Source organism: Pezoporus wallicus, unplaced genomic scaffold, assembly GCF_028554395.1.
Source record: "Pezoporus wallicus isolate ANWC-B61680 ecotype Strahan unplaced genomic scaffold, APGP_CSIRO_Pwel_v1 contig_8188, whole genome shotgun sequence".
Taxonomy (NCBI): Eukaryota; Metazoa; Chordata; class Aves; order Psittaciformes; family Psittacidae; genus Pezoporus; species Pezoporus wallicus.
Window position 1 is genome coordinate 2,762,813 of NW_026640104.1, and position 20,887 is coordinate 2,783,699.

Sequence of the window (20,887 nt, forward strand, 5' to 3'; positions counted from 1 at the left end):
AAGTGAGTATCAGGCAGCTTTATCTTTTCCTTAATATAAATCTTTGGATATTTTCCTCTTTTAAAGGGGCTACTGCAAATGCAGTGTGTGCATTTGAACACCATGTATTCCACAGCGCATCTGCCATTTGTTGTGCACGGCTATATTTGAACAGTAATGCAATAATAATGTCATTCTTATTGTTAGTATTAAAACTATAATTACTTTCTACCTGAGTTTCAAAGCCAAGTTCCCAGTGAGTTACTCACTCAGGGTCAAGCCAGAGACCAGCTAGTACTTGCATTGCAGAAGAGCAAGTTAATGAAGAATCCTTTCCCTCTCCTCTGCCAGTTACCCACATCACTGGTACCAACGCAAGGCAGCAAGCAGGCCCTGAGAGTAGGTAGGTCATAAGCTTACAGGGAAGGGGTGGGAATCTTCATCCACTTCCTCCTTTGCTACTCCCTCCTCTGAGCCCATATGCAGAATTGGTAGCTGTGCTGATGTGTCAAGACATATATGCTGGGCTGGGTGTAGTGTATTCTTGAGCAAGAGAGGAAACAAAGAGAGGCTATGACTCAGAGCAGCCGTCTTCCAGCCAGGCAGCTAAATGCACTTTCCCTTATTAGGCCAGATCATGAAACCTTGCTTCATTTTGAATGGTACCTAATTCTGCAGTAGTATCATTCCCTTCAAGAATCAACTCTTCAAATCCCGCTTAGCGGAGTGAAGCTCCACCTGCAGCTTTAATTCTTAAAACAAACCAAAAAAAACCAACAAACACTTGTCATTAAACTTGACTCCACCTCCTCTGCCCAACATTGAATAGTGTAACATGAATCAGGCTCCATTAGCAGCAGATGACAGGTTTGAAAAGGATAGCACCTGCTTAACTTCCTGTAAATGCTATGTTTTTATGACTGTAATCTGAATTGTCACATTGCCACCTCAGCTAATGAGGTGGGTTTGATCTGAGTTACTTTAGCAGGCTACTAAGAGAAACCAGAAAGAGATCGGGCCTCATGCCTCCCACAGACCTCGCTTATAGCTTAACTGAAAGGACCCATAGCTGATTTTCCCTGATTTAGGTATTTTTGTTACATGATGTCAAGAACTGTGTCCTCGACTGAAATGTAATCCTGCAGGAGGGATGTGTCACTGAAGTGAGTTCATATGAGAATTATGCAGGCAGATGAACTTTCATACCTCTTCTGCTAGAATGCCTACGATGCTGCTCCAAAAGCTGGAGTAACCAAATGGTTACAAGACATTGTGTCTTCTTACAAGGTGGTGTTGACTATCAAAATGAAACTAAAAGCAGCATCAACCTTCTACCTACAACTAAGCAGACATTTCAGCTGTTATTTCAAAACACTTGTTGCATTATAATTTACATGCTATATTGATATTTATAATAAAGAGTGACAGCTCTAAATGACCACTTTCAACCTGCTTTTTAAAACCAGGTTTTCAGACAGGTCTAAACTTCATTTCCCAACTAATCTCATGAGTCAAGAGTGTATGTAATTCAATATGTAATCGATTGCCTTGAGCATCTATTTTCCTCATAAACATGCTGTCAGGTTAAGAAAAGATTTGTTCATTTTACAAATGCAAGTCAAAGTTAACTTCTGGAGTTTGGTTGCACATCCCCCTTCATCCCTTGCACTCACTGGGCTGACTCTGCTGCTTTCATTTTACATGGACGTAGCCGAAATATGTTTTATGTCCCTTGCTTAAGTGTAAGTAAGTTGCTAATCACTTCAAACAACCATGAAGTATTACCTAAGTGGTTCACAGGCAGCTCTAGCACCTTTCATCATACTGGCTCTATGAATAAAAGTGTGTTTAGCTGGAAATTCAGTAGTTGTTAATAAAAGACACTGCAGAACAAGTCAAGATCATAGAATAGTTAGGGTTGGAAAGGACCTTAAGATCATCCAGTTCCAACCCCCTGCCATGGGCAGGGACACCTCACACTTGACCACGTCACCCAAGGCTCTGTCCAACCTGGCCCTGAACACTGTCAGGGATGGAGCATTTACCACTGCTTTGGGCAACCTGTGCCAGGGCCTCACCACCCTCACAGTAAAGAGCTTCTTCCTTATATCTAACCTGATCTTTCCCTGTTTTAAGTTTAAACCCATCACCTCTTGTCCTATTGCTACAGCCCCTGATGAAGAGTCCCAGTCCAGCATCCTTGCAGATGCTTTAAAGTAAGTTTCTGTGGACAACAGCAGTAGAAACCAACTCCTTCATGTTGGCAACGTTTCTGTTAAATGGTGACTCCCAGGGCAGAGGGAGGGGGAACAAAAAACTAATGAGGAAATGCTAAGCCAAGTTCTTTCCTCAATCCACCTATGTGATACAGCAACAACATTAGAAGGGAGCAAGTGAATGGAGAAGGGCACATTTTGGTCCTGATGAGAAAGCAGCTGTCAGACTACAGCAGTGTCCTAAAAGAAACCTGTGTTTAGAGGAGTGCATTTGAAACCCGTGACTGCCCTTCCATTTCCAGCTTATAAAATCACAAGACTAAATTAGGCTTCTATATTATTTTATTTCCCTCTTAAAATATAGCATTGAAGTCCTGCACACATATAAATATCCCTACAGTTTCTTACACACTTTCTATTCATCATTACTTAAAGTGCCCAACTGTGAACATTAGAAATAAAAACATTACTGTTAAGAGTGGCTATGCTTAGAGAAGGACAGGTATTCTGACAGTGCAGGCCTCTGATTTTACAAAAATCACCTGCAGAAGAATACACCCTCAACAACACGCATCAAGATTAACCCTGAAGTACTTGCTTTGGGTTTTTTTACTCTGCTCTGAAAGTGATTAACATACAGGGTTTAATTTTGATGTCTTTTACATAGTGTAAGAATAAAGGATAAATGCATTACTTTCTTTCTAGCTCCCTCCTTCCCCCACAAAGTGTTTACTGTGTCCCAAGCTGCTATGTTGATTAAAAACCAGTTGAAAAGAGCTCTGGAAATGCATGCAACTTAAAATTCACTTAAACACACTTTCAGTTATAAAGTCTGAGAGATTTTCAGTTCAGCACATGGCTATGGTTCAGTTGGGTTATTAGATGTGTTTGTCGTAGTGGTGAGATTGGTAAACACTTCTTCCTTAGTTTCAGGCTGGTGTCTTTCCATTTTGCTTTCCTCTTTAGCATCTTTATTACTGGTATCTCCCTTGCTCTTGACTACCACAGGTTCAATCTCCATGATTTCCTGTGGTGGCTTAGGCTCTGGCAAATTTGGCTGAAGTCCATCAACTTGAACAGGTTCTGGGACATCTTCTGCTTTCTGTTCAAGTCTTTCCAAAATATTCTGGACCTTCCTTACACCATCTCTCCTGGCCTGGCGCACATCCGGACGACCCTCAGGGTCCACTGAGTCTAGGGCTAGCAACTCTTTGGTCAAATACTCTTCAATCATCAAGTATTTTTTGTCATTTTTCTTGCCTTCAAAGGAGTTGACTGCCTGCTCAAGCATCTGTACTTTCTCCAGAATTGCCTCCACTTTCAACACACCAGGATGCTTTTGAGGTTCTCCTGATTCCATCGTCTTCGGTGCCGCCACCTCTTCAGGAGGAGGAGGCCTTTCCTGCGCGGGAACCATCTTAGGTGGGGCAGGAACCCTTTTATCAGCTTTCTCTGCCATGGCTGGAGGCTTCTGGGCAGGTAGTTTAGTATCCGGCTCTTGGTGGGTGATCTGGATTGGGATATATGATGATGGTGCCTCAGCTGGGGGTGGTGGGACTACCTTGTTCTCAGGTTTGATTTCAGGGGATGGTCTTGGTGGCTCTTGAGGTGGGATCTGTTGTTGCTGAGAAACCTGGTGAGCAAAGCAAGTTTGTGTTGAGACACAATGAACAATGCTCCTTATTTCCTTCTGAAGAAGGAACCTAACTTCCATTTTCTGTGCTTCTAGAAGTGCAATTTTCACACCCCCCAGATGACTCATCTTTCCTGTGCACTGCTGAATTTTACCATTCTAACATTAAAAAAGCACTGTGCTGAAGAGTTCTGTTACTGTTTTCAAGCTATTGCAGATCATAAGCACCAGTGAACTCTCAAAGACCAATCTGCCCATGATCACTGGAATCATCCCTACAAGCAGTTTTGTAAGACCCTAGGGGCAAAGCTCTCACCTGATGCAGTCAGTAGGATTTGCTGTAACTGCCTGCAGCACAGTCCAGATTTCATCCTCACCGACAGCTGGTGCTTCTTGAAAAGCCAACTGCTTTGCTGAGTTCTAACCACATTTTGAGCTATTCTCATCCCATTTCTGTTTTCAGGACATTCCTTTTGTTGTTTGTGCTTATTTTTACTGATTTTATCTTTAGAGTATTTACACACAGAGGTTACTATGTCAATCTTACTACACTGTAGCGGTTGGAGACAATGCCTGGGATTACTACAGCTCTAAGAGTCATCAAATCAGGAATCTCTTGCAACTGAGATTAGCTTGGATATCTTAGCAGAAAACTGCAATTCATGAGATCTGTATTTTCCATCTGCCACCCTGTTCACTTACTCTTGCACATATACAGTGATTTTGGAAAGGTATATTTAAAAGGCTTAAGTAAAATACCTACATTTATACTTAAACCAAGTAAGTAAATGCCCTACATTGACAATCTGTTACTGCTTTACCCACCAAACATAAAGTTTGATCAGAGAGCTCCAATTCTCACCCATAAAAATATATTAGTATTATAACCTAGAATGTGCCATTAAATCTGAAGGCTTCATTGTTCCGTACTACCTCCTGGGTTTTCAAAACTATTAACCTAGTTCTGCTGTCAGTTTTAATGTGAAATCTCTCCAGAGAGGAAATCAAGGCTTGTTTTTATAACACATCCTTACACACACACACTTGTCAAATTCCCAGTAGGTTTAGTAGTTTTAGTAACAATTTTAGCATGGATAAACTCTTCAGTGAGCAACAGAGTCTATGAGCAAGAGCACGCTTCATATGGGAAGAATAAAAAGCTCTAAGACTAGGTTTTGCTGATCCCTTCTTCAGAACTAAAATTACTCTGTGCACCTGATGCTATCCTAAATGGTTCTGAGACATCAATGAAGTCTATTTACATAGATGCCACAAATCCCACGGACCTGATTTTCTTCTTAGAAAGATAATGCAACATCAGCTACCTCAGTGTCATTACACCACATTATACCCTGACGAGAGGAAAATCAAACTGTGTGCTAAATCCTATTTCAGTGATCCACAGAACCCACACTCCTGATGGATGGAAAAGCCACTTGCTGCCAGTATCATCTCAGTGTCTCCCAGCTTGTTTAAATCCAGAATAGAGACTGCTTTACATCAAGTACAAGCTGATTTCTCAGCTCTACACTGAACGAACTACCTGGACTGTAAGTCTCTTCCGTGCTCTACATACCTGGGGTCTGTCTACAACTGTTTGCACTCTGATGGGTGCCGGGGGCTGTATCTGGGTGGTAACTCTGGCCGGTGAACTGTCACGGCTCGATGAGCCTCTCTGGGCCATCCTGAACGGAGACTGCGCTCGCGTTGTCTTCGGCTCCCTCTCATCTGGTTGGATTTTGTGGAACACTGGTTGGTGGGCTTGGAATTCGCTCTGCTGGGCAGGGTAGTGTGTCTTCTGTGCCTGGTGGTACACCTGCGCTGGTTGCCGCTGGATGTTTTCATGGATCACAGGAATTGGAATATAACCGCGAGGAAGCTGATGGCTCCCTGCGTTGGGTCTGCCAGAGGACTGAGGGGAAGAGGTTGCAGAATCAGGAGCTCCAGGACATTGAGGCTGCCACGAAAACGAAATCCATTAGTAAACTTTGTGTTCACAGTACTTTCCATTTCCAAAGAGAAAAGGAGACGGTAACAGAAACAGAACTCTTGTTTCCGGCATGCACTTCCTTGTTTTTTTAGTGAAAGGCCTCTCTAGACAAACCGCAGAAGTTGTGAGAGCATCATTATAACAAGTAGAAACCTGAGCTACAGCATTCCCAGCCCTCAAATGAGCAGGGAGTGGATGCTCAGTCAGAATGGTTGCCGCTTTTGCATGGCTGTTCCTGTCTAAACCTGTTAAATTTGAGGTAAGCTAAAGTTAAGCAAACAAATTATACGCTGGAAACAAAAACAACCCCCTACCAGAGGCACACAGCATTTAGACTTCTGATTCCAGCCACACTAGCAGATTTGGTTTGGTTTGGGGTTTTTTAGAAGCATGTAATTAACTCAGTAGCAGGCAATGGCAATGCATATACGGATCATGCTCCCTTTTTCCCCCTAGGACCTTGCAACACCTTAGCCCCTTGGCAGCGAGTGAGCTGCACTAGCTCAGACCTGCTGTTAGCAGAAGCAAGCTGCAGAATCCAGCTTCCAGCGTGTTCTAGGCTGTGGGTCTGCACTTTGCTCACAGCTCTCTCCCACCTCCTGCTATGCCAATCCATCACCCCAAATACTGTGCACCAACTCCAGCAGCTGTCAGGCTATTTTCTGACCAGTTTCACTCTCTAAGTAAGAGGAACAAAATCATTTCCTGATGGGTTTGTTACACGTCTCAGTGAAAGGCCAGGTCAGCCTGGAGCTGGCAGAGGAGAGAGCAGGACAACACAGCCAGAAAGCAAGAGAAGGATGGGCAAGAAGAGGAAGGGGTGCAAAACCCCTCATTTGGTGCTGGTGAGCTGTTCAGCTGCCCATGAAAGAGCAACCTTGAATAAGTAAGTTAAATGCTGGTTTGTATTATGGTATCCATCACTGCCATGATTCGTGCTTTTAAACCCCATGTCAACGAGGCCACCACCACAGGCTCTGGTCAGTTGATACCCACACCATGCTCCGTAAGTTTGTAACAGCAAGTTCTGAGGTCCTCACTAGTTTTGTTGGAGGACTTCAGGAAGAGGCACAGAAGACATGCTCCTAAAGCCACTCTGCGTACAAGACAAAGCTGAACAGTGTGGGGAGAAGGAAAAGCTGAGCCTCTTGCCCTGATATTGCATGGAGATGGCATCGTTAGCCAAGACAGCTGAGAAACCTGCTAACAGACTTCTAATTACATTGTTCAGACTCCACCACTGCTGAATTACAGACCTGATGATACATTTTCAGCCTGGTCAAGGCTGCGTTTCCTGCTCATCTTACTTTGAATAAAGATGAGGTTGGTATTTCCATGTACTACAGGAGCACCAATTCTGCTCATTCTCCAGAGAGAACAGGCAAACCAAAATCCTACCTCCTGACACACAAAGCAAGCAGGGTGACTCTTTTGTTCAATGAAGTCCATAGCTTGAAAATACTCTTAACACACCTCTGAAGAACCAAATTCCTTTACAATTCACTTTTAAAGCTATATGTATGCAAATCCATATGCTTAATACAACTGAAGTATTAAATTGGCAAGCAAAGATCACAGCAGTAGCACTTCTGAAGTGGCCTGGCTTGTTAGCTGCCTGGCCACTTTTATTTCTGTCTCTCCCACTTTTGTTCACTTCACTTTCTGAGTCATGGTGCAGAACACAGGAACCTGTCTGTGTCCTCCACTTATGCTGGAAGCAGAATAAACCCCAGAACAACCCTCCCCTGCTGCAGGGCCTCACAGCTCAGAGGCTGTCCTTCTGCAGAAGCCATCTCCATGCATTTATTTCTGCAGAATCACTGCAGACCAAAAGCAGGCCACGCTAGGAAAAAAACCTCACATATTTATGCTGCCCTGACTGTGCACTTTTGCATTTGAATACTCTTGGGAAGTATTGGGAAAATGTAATCCTGTGGCAAGTCTGGCTTTCTGAAGGATCAACTACCCGTGTGACATTCAGGTCATACATGCTGCGAAGACCAATGCAAACACACCCCAGCAACACTGACAAGTTACCTCGGGTCCGTGCACGGCCGGCGCTGGGGCTGCTGCAGCTGCCGGTGTCTGTCCACATTGTTTATCCGCTTGAGAAGCCTCCACCGGTCCCCTTGGAGGGGACTCGGGGCCAGCATAGGCTCCCCTCAGAGGTGGCTGTGCCTGCACCGTGGTAGGGACAGCTTCTGTCTTGTACCGCTGCACACCGGGCTGCGGAGCAGAGAAGCACGGGTGCTGCTGTCTGCCGTCGATGCCTTCATGGATAACAGGAATAGGGATATAGCCGGCCCGGAGCTTGGGATATCCTATGTTTACTTCTCTTGCTGGTGGCTGCTTGGGGCTATCACGAGATGGACCATTTGCTGATGACTGGCTTTCCTAGAAGTTAAAAACATCACATTGCGCTTGTTGGTAGCTCAATACAATGCTAAAGGTCTGTCCTAAAAGTGGCATCAGCTCTATAGGAGAGGTTCAGGCACTTTTGCGTCTGTGCAGCTAATAGCAGGTGCTCACACCCCAGGTCTGCATGCAAAAGAAGAAAGGAAGCTAGTAAGTCTGCTTATGTATGAGGCTTTCACCCCCCCAACCCCCCCCCCGAATACCAACTTAGGCTTTAAAATACCTGCCTAATTACAACAGCATTTCTTATTTATCATGCATTACTTGTGCTTAGCCACCAGCCCACCCCCTTCAGATGGAGCTCCTCCAATTCAAACAAGTGCCCACAGGACCAGAGGCATTTCTTTAACACCTCTCAGAAGCCAGCCTATAGATAACATCTGAAAAGATACTTTGATGGAAGCCTAACCCCATCAGAAGCACAATGTTTGTTGGTATTGTTCTTCCCACTGGCTATATAAAGAGTTACTGCTGCTGCATACTGCACAATATACTCCCTTTCAGTGAGGGGAGGATCCGGTTCAGTAAATACTGAGGGAGAAGGGAAGACAGGATAATGAAGAGTAAAATGCTGAAAAGCAAGATAAAATAACCCCTGTATTGTCTGCATATGCTCACTGGACAATGTCAAAGCTCTGGCAAGGGTGGAAGTGGTTTGTACTAAGAGCCCTCACAAGTCCTCTAGTAAGTTCTTCCTGCATCGGTCATTCTATTTTGAGGCCCTGCGAGGGCTAAGTTCCAGATGTATCTGTAAGTCAGATCATGTAACAAGCACCTCTGTCATTCAGAGGGTAATGTCATTATTCAGTAAGAGGAGAATTTAATAAGGGGACATATGGTGCAAGTGTTGGAAACCCTATTTTTAAAGGGGTGTTTAAGCTGCAGAGATATTTAGTGTTGCTTCTGGACTGGACTCATTAACATACTAATTCATGAGGAATTAACCCTTTCACCAACCAGATTTTGAGTGCTCTTCCCATATGAATGTCCCCTTAAAACGCAATTCCTGAAAATTCCTGTGAGCAATAAACTGCAGAGAATAAAGGCTCTTACTTAGGTAAGCTAATAAAGATAAGAGTACTAAAAGGAACAAGATCAAAGTCAGAGCCCGGATGTTGCATTTCCTTTTACTCACTAAAAAGGAAAACATTCTGCAAGGGGCACAGAGGAGATCCAGGCCTAGAAACTTCACACAGAGAAGTAACTTGAAGTTGGCTTTTCCAGTTGCAGAACAAGGATGATCTCATGCCAAGGTCTGCACCAGGATCCACCGCCGACAGTGAGTCATTTTAAATCCACCCTGCAGGGAAGCCACGTTCCTCTGCCCAACACACACCGTCTGGGGAAGGGTTTCAGGACCCCCATCACCAACAACCCTTTGCCAGTTTACCTTCCACTATCACAACCCCAGATCCACAGCATTCCCGGCAGCCACCTCTCCCGGGATCCGGAGGGAAGCGCGGTGATGCCAGCAAATTGCATTTGCCGGAAAAATAGATGTGAGGTGCTCTCAGCTAACAACAATGCAGGGCTGTGTCCCTGCCAAATGTCTGCTGGGAGAGCGGAGCCGAGCAGGGAGGGAAAACTGATGATTCCAGAGTGGGAAGCAGCACCTTGCTGCCGCTGAGCACCGACTCGATGCATTCTGCGCCCCGCATGCACCAGCTGCTCCCCGGCACAGGCTCCCTTGACAGAGGGAGCAGGCGGCGGGTGAAACCTGAGCGTTCACAGCCAGCCACCCACAGCTATAAAAAGGAGATTCACTCACTTCCAGTGCTGTCCAAACTCCCCATGGGAAGGGTCGGGGCTGGGAAGGGGTTAGGAGCTGGGTGGGCACAGCAGTACCCACAGATGCCCCAACAGGAGAAGGGTTTCAGCCACTCCTGCTCTGCTCCACCGGGCTGTACAGCAGATCTGCCCTAGGGGATTAGTTGCCAGCTCCTCTCTCTTGGCATTTGAGGGGTCTGCCATGGTTTGAACTGCTCCATTTGGGGATAAAACCTTCAGTCTTTTGGAGTAGCCCGCAATGATTGCAGGGGGGTTGGACTGGAGGACCTCTGAGCATCCTTTCCAATCCAAACTGTTCTATGATAAATCACTGCCAAGGCTTCAACATGGGCAGTCTCCTCTCTTAGGAGTCTGCCCATGGGCTTCATTTTCAGACCCTTGTGGCTACCCTTGTTTTGAACCATTTAACAGTCTGAGAGATTTGCCTCTGCAACTTAAGCCCTGGTAAGAAATACAGAAGCAGCAGCCCAAAACCAAAGGAAAAAATCAGGTTGGACTGCTTTCTCAAACCATTCAGTTTGTGTCCGAAGTGAAACTTCTGGCAAACTTAATACTTTTAAATGGAAACACTGACCCCTCCTTAAGAGCCACAACATAAACTATACTCTCATCATTTGTTATTTATTCTTACAGCTTCAGACAACCTGTGCTGATCCTGTGGAAAGTCAGTATTTCAAGTCGATCCTTTGTTCCAAGCTTTTTTCCCCTGTAGTCCGGTCTGCTAACCACAGAGGAATTTCTGCTTGTGTCTCTCTGCAGTGCCATCGTACTGGAGCAGTCCTCAGTGGAGGAACAAATGCAGTGTCCCCTTTCTTTTCTCCATGGTCAGCAGGTCTGAGGCAGAAAGATCAGATGCTCTCATCACAACTGCTCTTCCTGACCCACACTGGTCTCTTCAACACTTAGTAGTAGCTTGGGTTTGTTCTTAGTGATGTGGATCCCGGTTGTTGATGTTGTTCTTGGTGCATGTGGATCCCAGTACCCCTGCAGTCAGGCTTGTGGCCAGAGCCAGTCTGTTTTGTGCAAGGGAGCCTGGACTAACAGGTTCTGGAAGACTTCAGGAGAAGCTCGGGTGTGCCTGGGGACACTGCAGCAAGGGGGAGGAAGGGAATCCAGCTCTGGAAACCTCTCATCCTAATGCTGCAGAGATTGTGGACTCCCTTTGAATGGTTTAATTCCTGTTTCACAGGTCAGGCAGCCAGGAGATCAAACATGGCCATTTTTTGGCTTTATTTGCCTGCTATCAAATGTATCTGCCTTCATCCAAGGAAATCAAGTTCTTTCTTTGACAATAAAACTGAGAATAATTATAAGCAACAGAGTATCGATGGATTTTCTCCTAGTAGCAGGACTGACCATCAGCACTGCAGGAATCCTGGCTGTGATCACACGCTTGGTTTACATGTAACAGGCAGAATCCCCAAACAGAGATTTGAGGTAGCAGCTCAGAAACATTGACACCAGTTGTGGGCTACATTTCTGGTAGCCTGGACCACCAATGGAAACTCTAGACCTGATCCACCATTTCAGGACTCATCATAGACAATCAAACAAGAGCAAAAAGCATCGCTGCACTGTGGCCAAGCCGTGCTGGAGATCTGCTCAGGAGGAATGACAGGGGACGAGGACATATGCTTGTGTTGTGAGGCCATCACCACGATAAATAAAGGTGCAGCCAGCACAAGTTGTGCAACTGGAAAAAACACTTCATCCCCCCACATCCTCCTGTTGGCGTCCCATGGGAAGGGCACGGTCAGGAGTGATGCTGAAATCCTCCAACTTGCTCCAATTTGAAGCGAGTTCTTGCACTGCGTGCCAGTGGAATGGCAAAGTGACAGCAAGAGAAATAGACAACCTTGCAACAAAACTGCCAGGACAGCTGTACTATCCATCCGGAGCGGATAATGGCATGCGCGACTCCTGATGTGCCCAGCGACTGCTTAAGTGTTATTCCAGACGGAAACAAAAGAAACCTGCAAATTCAGTCACTGCTGATGCCAGCAAATTGCCACTGAGTCATCCAGATGGCTGTACCAAGAGAGTGAAATCTCAAGAGTATTCTGTGCGCACGCTAGGGCAGTTGCACCTGACTCAGAATCTCCCTTCTGAGACTCCTTGCATGAGACGTTTTTCATTCCTCTCCTACTAAAATGGTCTACAGGAAAACAAATTAAAAAGCAAGTCTGATATTATTTGTAGTGCAGTAAATGCAGCTCTCTAAAGCATGTTATGTATTGTACACACATGTAGCGCCTCTGGAGCTCTTGCAGAGCAACGATGCAAATACTTAAACTGTACTCGTTTTGTTAACTATGATCTAGCAAAGGATCACAGATTTCACCAGCATTACCAAGAAATGAATTCTCTCTGATTGCAAATAGAAACTCTACTGTTTTCAGTACAGCTCTATATTTTTAAGCTGCTTCTGTAAAGAGCATCACGCAAATAAAGGAATTCTAGCTGCTCAAATGACTGCAAAAATCCCAGGATCTGACAAAATCTGACATGAGAGCACACTTCTCATGAGTTTAAGCCCAGATCCATTATCTAGGGAGAAAGGAGTAAAATGATTCTGTTCTTTCACAACACAATGTAACTAAAATAAGTGACTGAAATACAACAAGTTCTCTTTGCATATATCTTTCTTTGCATACTCAAATCTATTTTATCAGAAATTGTCATGAATAACCAAAAAAGCCAGTAGCACCTAATATTCAAATCTAAGGTTGATGCACCAACTCTATTTATTTAAAAAGAAATACCACTTTATGTCATGGAAAGGCAATAGTTTAACCATCAGAACTGCATTCCATATCCCCCTGTATTTTCTTTTTGGGCGCACTTTTCCCCCTACCCTTTTCTCTTGCACTAACTAGATGAATCAAAACCACTACGCTAGCTTTGCTACCAACAGAAATCAGCATGTCCAAGTATTTCTAAGGAGTTTCTCAACAATGCTTTGTGTTTAAACACATTCATAGTACAATATTAGCATGAAATACATTTCATTTATATACATATAGTATTTTATTTAAATATATATATTTATTTTCATTTATATACATATAGTTCCCAGGGAACTATACAAGTGGGAAGGTGGAAGGGATTTGCTCTCAGTGCTGACCCCAAGCCTCCCACTGCTGTGCTTTAGCCACTGAGGAGTTTTACATTCTCACTCTTCTACTCACAATTTGTGCTTAAATATACACACTGAGCACACAGGCATTAGAGCAAGATATCATTAGCTAATGACTGAAGGAATCCATGAATAAGCTTAGTCGCATGAGCTGTCTCAGTAGAACTTGGTCACATCATGTAACCCATTTATCCGCCAAGCCGCTTTTGATGTTTTACTTGTTGAATGCTGAGTTTTATTTCCTAACAAATACATGTGTAGGCAAACAGGCCTTTTGTTCTCTCTTGTAATTATCATGTCGTATTAGACAAGCATTACATTAGCACAGGCTCTATCTGATGAAGCACAATGATGTCATTAGAAATAAAGAACCAAAAATTGAAGGAGAACTCTAATCCTAAGCTTTCCAGAGCAGAAAGCCTTACTGGAGCAAATATGTTGGCTATCTTACAGCCCAATTTTGTTTCACAAACTAAAACTGTTCTTATTTGATCACCAGGATGATTCTTTCTTAGGCTAAAATGCCTTGGTACAGACATGACAACACTTGCCCTTCATGCCCATGAGTTGGCCCAGGCACAGAAGGCATCCAACAGGCCAAACCGAACATGTTCAGAGCAAGAAGCAATGACTGACTGCTACAGAAAGCAGAACACTCTTGAAGAGAGAACCGGGATCACCACCCATTCTGTCAGCTTTAAAGGACGAGGTTAAAGAAAAGCTCTTTAGAGCACTCACAGAAGTATCCTTGTCAAGGGCAATGAGAACGACACACTTTATACAGTTATTTCTGTTCACTGCCTGCTTACCTAAGAAGCAGGTGTTCAACCTGGTGCTCTCCCGCTATTAGAGGAGCCAGAAATTTGGAACACAGAAAAAAGCACAAGCCTCAAGAATTTGCAAACCAATGCCCCTTGACAACCAGGAGAATAAGTAGCTAACAACTGAAAGTCACAGGTTATAGCCCGGGTTTACATCTCATTGGGATTCATTTTGCACACAGCACTTCTCTGACTTCACTTCCTCAAACAGCGATTTTCCAACACCATAAAAACACTGGCTACACTGCACCTATTTATCAATTATAAGGCCTTGTCACCATCCATAAAAATGCACTTTCATGCTGCCCAACCTGCTGGGTGATGCTAGACAAGTCGCTTCACCACCCCATGTCTCATTTTCCTGTCTGTAAAGCTAAGTGAGAATCAAAAGAAACCAACAGCTTCTACAACATAATTGAAGAGACAGGGGTTTTCAATTATAACCAATGCAATTTGGGTGAACAAGCCATTTCTTCCATTTTTGTATCTCCATTTAATTTGGCACAACTAGAGGGCATAGCTGCCACAGAAGAAGGAAACAGAGCCTACCTATGAAGTGATACTGTCTATATACCACAACATGTATTGGATTGTTACCTGCCTTATCACGGTTCAAGTGGGAGCAAATCTATTTTTGCCGTGTGGTTATGGAAAAGTCCTGCCTGTGTATGTGTGTTAAAAATGTGATTCCTAGATAATGCTGCCACCTGGCACGAGTATTCTTCCCGTCTCCTTTAGATAAGGGGTGTGCTGCGTCAGGACTTACACAGAACCATGCAAGACCGTCCGTCCTTGCTTCTCCTCTTGCATGCCTGCACAGAGATCGCCACGTTGTTTCCAGCGTCATTTCTTTCTGCTCCTTTCTCTTATATCAGATTTGATCCACCCCTTGTTTTCCCCATCAACTGGCATCTCCATAAATTAACTCTATGCTTACCACGTTCGATTAAAGGGGCCCTTAAATAACTACTCAAAGCAGCTTCAGGGGGTCCAGACAAAGCCGCAAAATCCCCTGATGATAATTTTCTCACTCTTGCATATATCACAGACTGGTTTGTGTTGGAAGGGACCTTAAAGCTCATCCAGCTCCAACCCCTGCCACGGGCAGGGACACCTTCCACTAGAGCAGCTTGCTCCAAGCCCCTGTGTCCAACCTGGCCTTGAACACTGCCAGGGATGGGGCAGCCACAGCTTCTCTGGGCACCCTGTGCCAGCGCCTCAGCACCCTCACAGGGAAGAGATTCTGCCTGATGTCTAATCTCAATCTCCCCTCATATACTTTTCTGTGTATACAGTACCTTTTTAATCCAGTAAGTAATTTATTAACTTGTGACAATGTGTATCAGCAAAGTAATGTAAAAACCACTGCAGGCAAAAGAGGCCTAAGTTGTTACCTAGTCTAGCATCCCCTTCCACTGATGCGAACCACGGCCGAGTTTCGGAAGTATTGAACTTCCAATGAAATTTCTAATTTGGTCTTCCAAGAACTTTTCAGTCAACTTGAACGTGAGAAGTCAGCGCTCAAAAATAAGTTCACTGCTAAAGAGATGGGAATTGAGTGACTTAAGTCTTATTTGGGGAAGCGGAGAGAAAAGAGATGTATCAGTCATGAAGGGCAAGGATGGAAACTTAGGTGTAGTCCCCCAAATACCAATGAAGCCATCAGTTAGAGGGTGACATGGCTTCTTCCATTGTTTAGGCCTGTGCAGTCCCTGTTGCACCCAATAAATATATCCCTATTAGGACTGCTCCCAGACTTTGTGGCTGGTAGAGCTTTTATCTCAAACCCAAAGCATTAGTGAGCTATCGATCACTGCAGTAGTAGTTCGGTGAAGCTCAGTACAGTCAATTCCTTTGGTCTATTTTTAGTTGCAGTATTCCCCACTGGGTTTACTGCATGTGGAAACAACATATGGGAGCGACATCAATAAATACTTAAAGCCTTGTTTTCTTCTTTAATCGTAAGCTATTTTTATCAACACTTTGGGGAATACCAAGTAAGCAATTAAACACTATGAATCTTGCAGAAAGTATGCTGAGCTGTGATGGCATAAGTTAATACCAACAACAGATAAGCATAGGAAATCAATAATTCTACCAAAGAAAAGATAAGAAGAGTGACATTGCTAGGGAAGACTTTTAGTAGAAGTCTGCATATTCATGCTTCATGATATCGACTGTACCTTATTCTTTGAATGTCTTGCTATTAACTCCTTGGACACTTGGAAGAAAAACATTAGTCTACAGGAGGTGTTGTTAATAGATGTTTTTCAGCCATTTGCAGAGTCATGGCTGGTTTCTCACTGGAGATTTTCTGTTCTTTCTCAGGAACGTCTCCCTGGTCCAGCCTTATACTGCAGCGAACAAAGCTAAACGCGCAGAGGAAGGACACTCATCCTTCAGGTGGGTAAAAGAAGGCCAGACTGCCTGAGAAAATAACAGGGAGCCATCTGAATTGAGGGATGTGTCTAAAACACGTAGTTAAATGCAAAACCAAAATCTGCTGACATAAAGTGGCTCTGTCATGGGTTACAATTTTAAAAGAGCCATGTCTTATTTTACCTGATCATCTACCTGGTACAGTTTACTGCAGTCAGTGTAGTTACACTGATGTCAAGTCTAGGGTAAATGAGAAGACCAAGGTCAGCCACTTAGGAAAAATGGGGTTTCACAGAATCATAGAATACTTAGGGTTGGAAAGGACCTTACCATCGTCTAGTTCCAACCCCCTGCCATGGACTTACTAATACTGTCTCAGCTATATTACTTAGATAGAAAAGCTCCGGTAGCTTTAGCCCTGTGCTCCATTCATTCTCCACTTACAGTGTAATCACAGAATCCTAGAATGGTTTGTATTGGAAGGGAGCTTAAAGCTGATCCAGTTCCAACCCCCTGCAACAAGCAGGGACCCCTTCCACTACAGCAGCTTGCTCCAGGCCCCGTCCAACCTAGCCTTGAACACTGCCAGGGATGGGGCAGCCACAGCTTCTCTGGGCACCCTGTGCCAGCACCTCAGCACCCTCACAGGGAAGAGCTTCTGCCTAAGAGCTCATCTCAATCTCCCCTCTGGCAGGTTAAAGCCATTCCCCCTTGTCCTCTGCTTCATTTTGTGGGCTACATCTCTTCAGAAATGGGAACAAATATTCAGAAAGAGAACATAAATAGATATAGTGCAAGGGTTAATTAAACACCACCATAAAGGTGATTAAAAAATGCTAGTTTCACTGGCTGACTGCAATGAAAGCAAGGCCAAGATGAAAGTCAGAACAGGTTTGATATTTGTATAATCATTCCTGAAAAGGTGCATGAAGTCTGACACATACAGCCAGCTTTTGCAGTTCTCAGATCACTTCTAAAACCCCCAAGTTCTCATCTGAGCTAGGCGGAGAACAGGGGAAATCAGAAAGCTGTTCATATCCAGTCTCTCTTTCTGCCTACATCTGTGACTTTGGCTTTCCTACCTGTTTGTGTTAAAAGAAAAGAAATTATACCTTCAGAAATCACTGCTGGATTTGAAATGCAGCGTTAGTGGTTAATCTTGTGCTCTTTGGCATTGTCTAGAGAAGAAAACAGTACTTAGGAAAAAGAATACTTTGCTTAGGCCTTTGCTTAGTTCCTTCTGCTTAATTGTACCTGTCCTTGTGAAATGCACTGGGTACCACTGTGTGGTACTAAATGATTTCAGAAGCTGTCCATTAATTCCAGCAGACATTCTTAACTCAAGGCTCTGACAAGTGACTCTATGAGATCAGTTAAGCACTGCACATACCACCAGGAACTGGAGGGGGTTTTTCTTTGAACTCGCTAAACCCAACAATTTTCCGTATTCATCTCTGGAAGCATTTCTCTCCCTCTCTCCCAATGAGAGATCCCAAAGCGCACCCACATTCCTGCCTACAGGGAGCAGGAACAGATTTTCCTGCTTGGAAAAACGTGTATCCCACAAGAGCTGTTCAAAAGCAGGTGCAGCTTTTGCTGTGTATAATAACCCTCCTCCCAGGCTGGCACAAGCAGAGGCGCTTTTCATTACCACAGATTCCAGGTCAGATAGGGGTGAAAACTTGTTTTGTCTCAGGCACCCACTCCTGCAGAGCACTCACCCATCAGCCTACTTCAAACTCTGTTTTCACCCCATTAACGAAAGCAGTTTAAATGGGGCTTTTCTGTTAAATGGGTTTCTATTCCCACAACACAAGCCTTTGAGTAAACAGACGCTGTTTTATGGGTCCAAACCCCGTCCTATTTGTTAGTTTTATTGCCTTAAGAGCCACTGTTAGTGGGTGCCTCATGACAGCAGGAAGACGGTGCCTCCAAAAGGGAGCTGAAGCACTTTTTCCAATGCCGGTGTCAATATTCCTACTCTCAAATCACATTTTGCCAAGACTTCTTTGTATTACTACTAAAACTATGTCGTCAATGTCTAGAGCAAATGCACCAGCCCCTCACAAGTTGAAAGGGGGGTTGATTTGTGATAGAAAAGCACATCCCTTTCCTTTCTTTCCCACACCGGGCTGCTCTCACACCGAGCTTCTCCCTCGGGAAATTCTAAGACCTATTAAGTTCTTAAAATAAGCGCATTTACTGAGCGGTTTGAGCCGTGTGTTGCATGCGAGGCCAAGGAGAAGGGGGGCAGGAGACACTCTGCGGCTCCCGTTGAGGACCGCACCGGGGGCTCCGCACCCAGCAAGCCCCCGGTCCTGTCCTGTCCTCCCTCGGTGCCTCCTCCCCGAGTCAGCCCGCCCGGGCTCCGGGCCAGCCGGGGGGCCCAGCACAGCCCCAACCCTTGGAAGGACCAGGGGGGCCGGTAACCCCGGCGTGCCCGGGGCGAAGCGGTGCTGCGCGCTGAGGAGCTCAAGGGGATCCCGAGGGAGTCGCTTTCCCACCGGGCTCAAGTTTCCAGCACTTTCTGCCCACGGTCACTGCTCTGGATTGCTCCAAACCGGGAGAACCGGACCCGAACGGGCCGTTCCTGAGGGCCCCAGACGGAATCACGGCAGCTCCCCCCCACCGCGCCTCTCCTTCCATGGACATATTTGGACTAAGATAGGGCTTTTCTCGGAGCACGCTGGAGAATCAAAGCAGAGCAGACAGCTACCGAGACAGTTTGTGCTCAGGAAAACAACGAGAAATAAGGGGAGGGGAAAAAAAAAAAGGAATGAAAAGAGAAGGGAAACAAGTTGACAAGTGAAGTCCTGGCCGGGTTTCTCCTTTTATAAAGGACGTTCGTGACCTGGGCTGCTCACAGCTGAAAAGTAAAGCAAGGTTCGCGTCTTCCCCGGCAGGCCGGGCGGGCAGAACCAACTTTAAATAACCACCACGGCCGAGGGATCGGGTGATTGAATGCACAAAAAAGGGACTGCAGTGCGTCAGGGACAAAAGGCAGCTCCTGCCCTCCCCACCGCAGCGCCATGACCCCCACAACCCTTCCTCCGGTGCCCCCCGCGGGCCGGACCCCGTCCCAGGCACGGACCCGGTTGGGTGCCACCCGCCGTACCTGCGCCGGCGCCCGCTGGCGCGGGTCGTTCCATGTCGTGGTGCGGCTGTTGTGATCCACGAAGAAGGGCCAGCCCGTCTGCGGGTCGATCTTGATCTCCCAACCCGGGGGCAGCGGCTCTGCGCTACCCTCCATCTGCGGCGGTGGCGGCGGGGACTGCGCGGCGGCGCTCATGGCCGGGGACCAGGACCGGCCCGGGTCCGAAGGGAACAGCCAACGCCGCGGCCGAGCCGTGCGCCCAATGCCGGGCGGGGGCGCCGGACCGGCGGCTTTATCCGCCGCGGGGCGCGGGGGGCGGAGGCGCGGGGCTGGAAGTGTCTGGAAGCGGCGGAGGAGGGACAAGGGACGGGGGAGGGACGCGGAGGAGGAGGAGGGACGCGGAGGAGCTGCCCGGCTGGAAACTTCTGGTTGTCTCCAGCGCGGCGCGGCCGACCCGCGGGTGACCGGACACTGGTTCCGTGGTAGCGCTTGGTGTGGGCTCCGGAGCAGGCGTGGGTACCCAGCACAGGGCTGCTTTATGCTCTGGCCGGTTCCTGCTGCACCCGGTAGCCTGTATGTTGAGCAGGAAGTGTCCCTGGGGAGCCTGCAGACCTCAGCGCGTCGTTTGGCAGGGTCCCGATCGCTCCGTGCAGAGAGCAAAACCCCAAAGCTCCTCCCAAAAGCTCTTTGCCCGTGACTGGTAATTCAAGGTTCTAGTTAACAAGTAACGTACTGTTTTTCCCCAGATGAGGGGCTGTCTCGCTTTATTCTTCATATTCAACTACGTTTGAATTTTCTCAGCTCTTTGAAAGTATGTATCTCAGTCCCCAGTTTCACTTAGAAATACAGCTCTTTAGCAGGGAACGTGTCTGTGAGCTTTAAATCATCTCTTTCTCCTTGGGTGCTGTATCAGCGTGTCATGCACTCTGTGTTTAGCTTGAGGTAACTGTACTTCACAATTAGACCACTGGTAGTCATCTGACAGTCACAGGAACAGCCACAGATGCCTGTTGATAGCTACTAAGCAGACGAGTGAATGGATAGTGTCCCTCAAGTGCAGAAGTCACCTGCTGCAAAACTGTTCCCTTCAAGGAATTCCAGGTATTCATTCCTCAGAGGTAGATGCTCATTACAAAGTATCTCTGACAGAGAAACCTGCCTGTTCTCACCAGGACAGTCAGGATCTGCTCCTGCTTGGGGCAGGAGCAGAGGTCTCTTCATACTGCTTGACACCGATAGTCACTCGTCTTTTGCCAGAGTGGGTTTTGTTTATCACAGTGACAAACCTAGTAACTGCTCAAACGTGCTTCATTCCTGCAGCTCTCCCATCCTGCACATCCCTCACCTTCAGAACCATGCTGTGGTCCACCATGGACCAGGGTTTCTGTCCTTGTGTGCCTCTAAGTATTGTAAATGGATCGTTTATTATGCTCTCA

General features: G+C 45.9%; 1 protein-coding gene across 1 annotated transcript; it reads right to left on the bottom strand.

Moving 5' to 3' along the window:
* Positions 1-2,519: 2,519 nt before the first annotated feature.
* Positions 2,520-19,747, bottom strand: BAG3 (BAG cochaperone 3). Its single transcript, XM_057417361.1, has 4 exons — positions 19,473-19,747; positions 7,856-8,212; positions 5,405-5,785; positions 2,520-3,828 (listed from the first exon to the last, which is right to left on the bottom strand). Exons 1-4 carry the CDS (start codon positions 19,644-19,646, stop codon positions 3,055-3,057), a joined length of 1,686 nt encoding a protein of 561 aa, XP_057273344.1. The 5' UTR covers positions 19,647-19,747; the 3' UTR covers positions 2,520-3,054.
* Between the last annotated feature and the right edge of the window lie 1,140 nt (positions 19,748-20,887).

Excerpts from the sequence above, each read along its gene's own strand:
- BAG3 (XM_057417361.1), bottom strand. The coding sequence starts at position 19,646 with ATGAGCGCCGCCGCGCAGTCCCCGCCGCCACCGCCGCAGATGGAGGGT. Across the intron at positions 5,786-7,855 it reads CGGCCGTGCACGGACCCGAG|CCTCAATGTCCTGGAGCTCC; the intron begins GTAACTTGTCAG and ends TTTTCGTGGCAG. Across the intron at positions 3,829-5,404 it reads CAGTTGTAGACAGACCCCAG|GTTTCTCAGCAACAACAGAT; the intron begins GTATGTAGAGCA and ends TTTGCTCACCAG.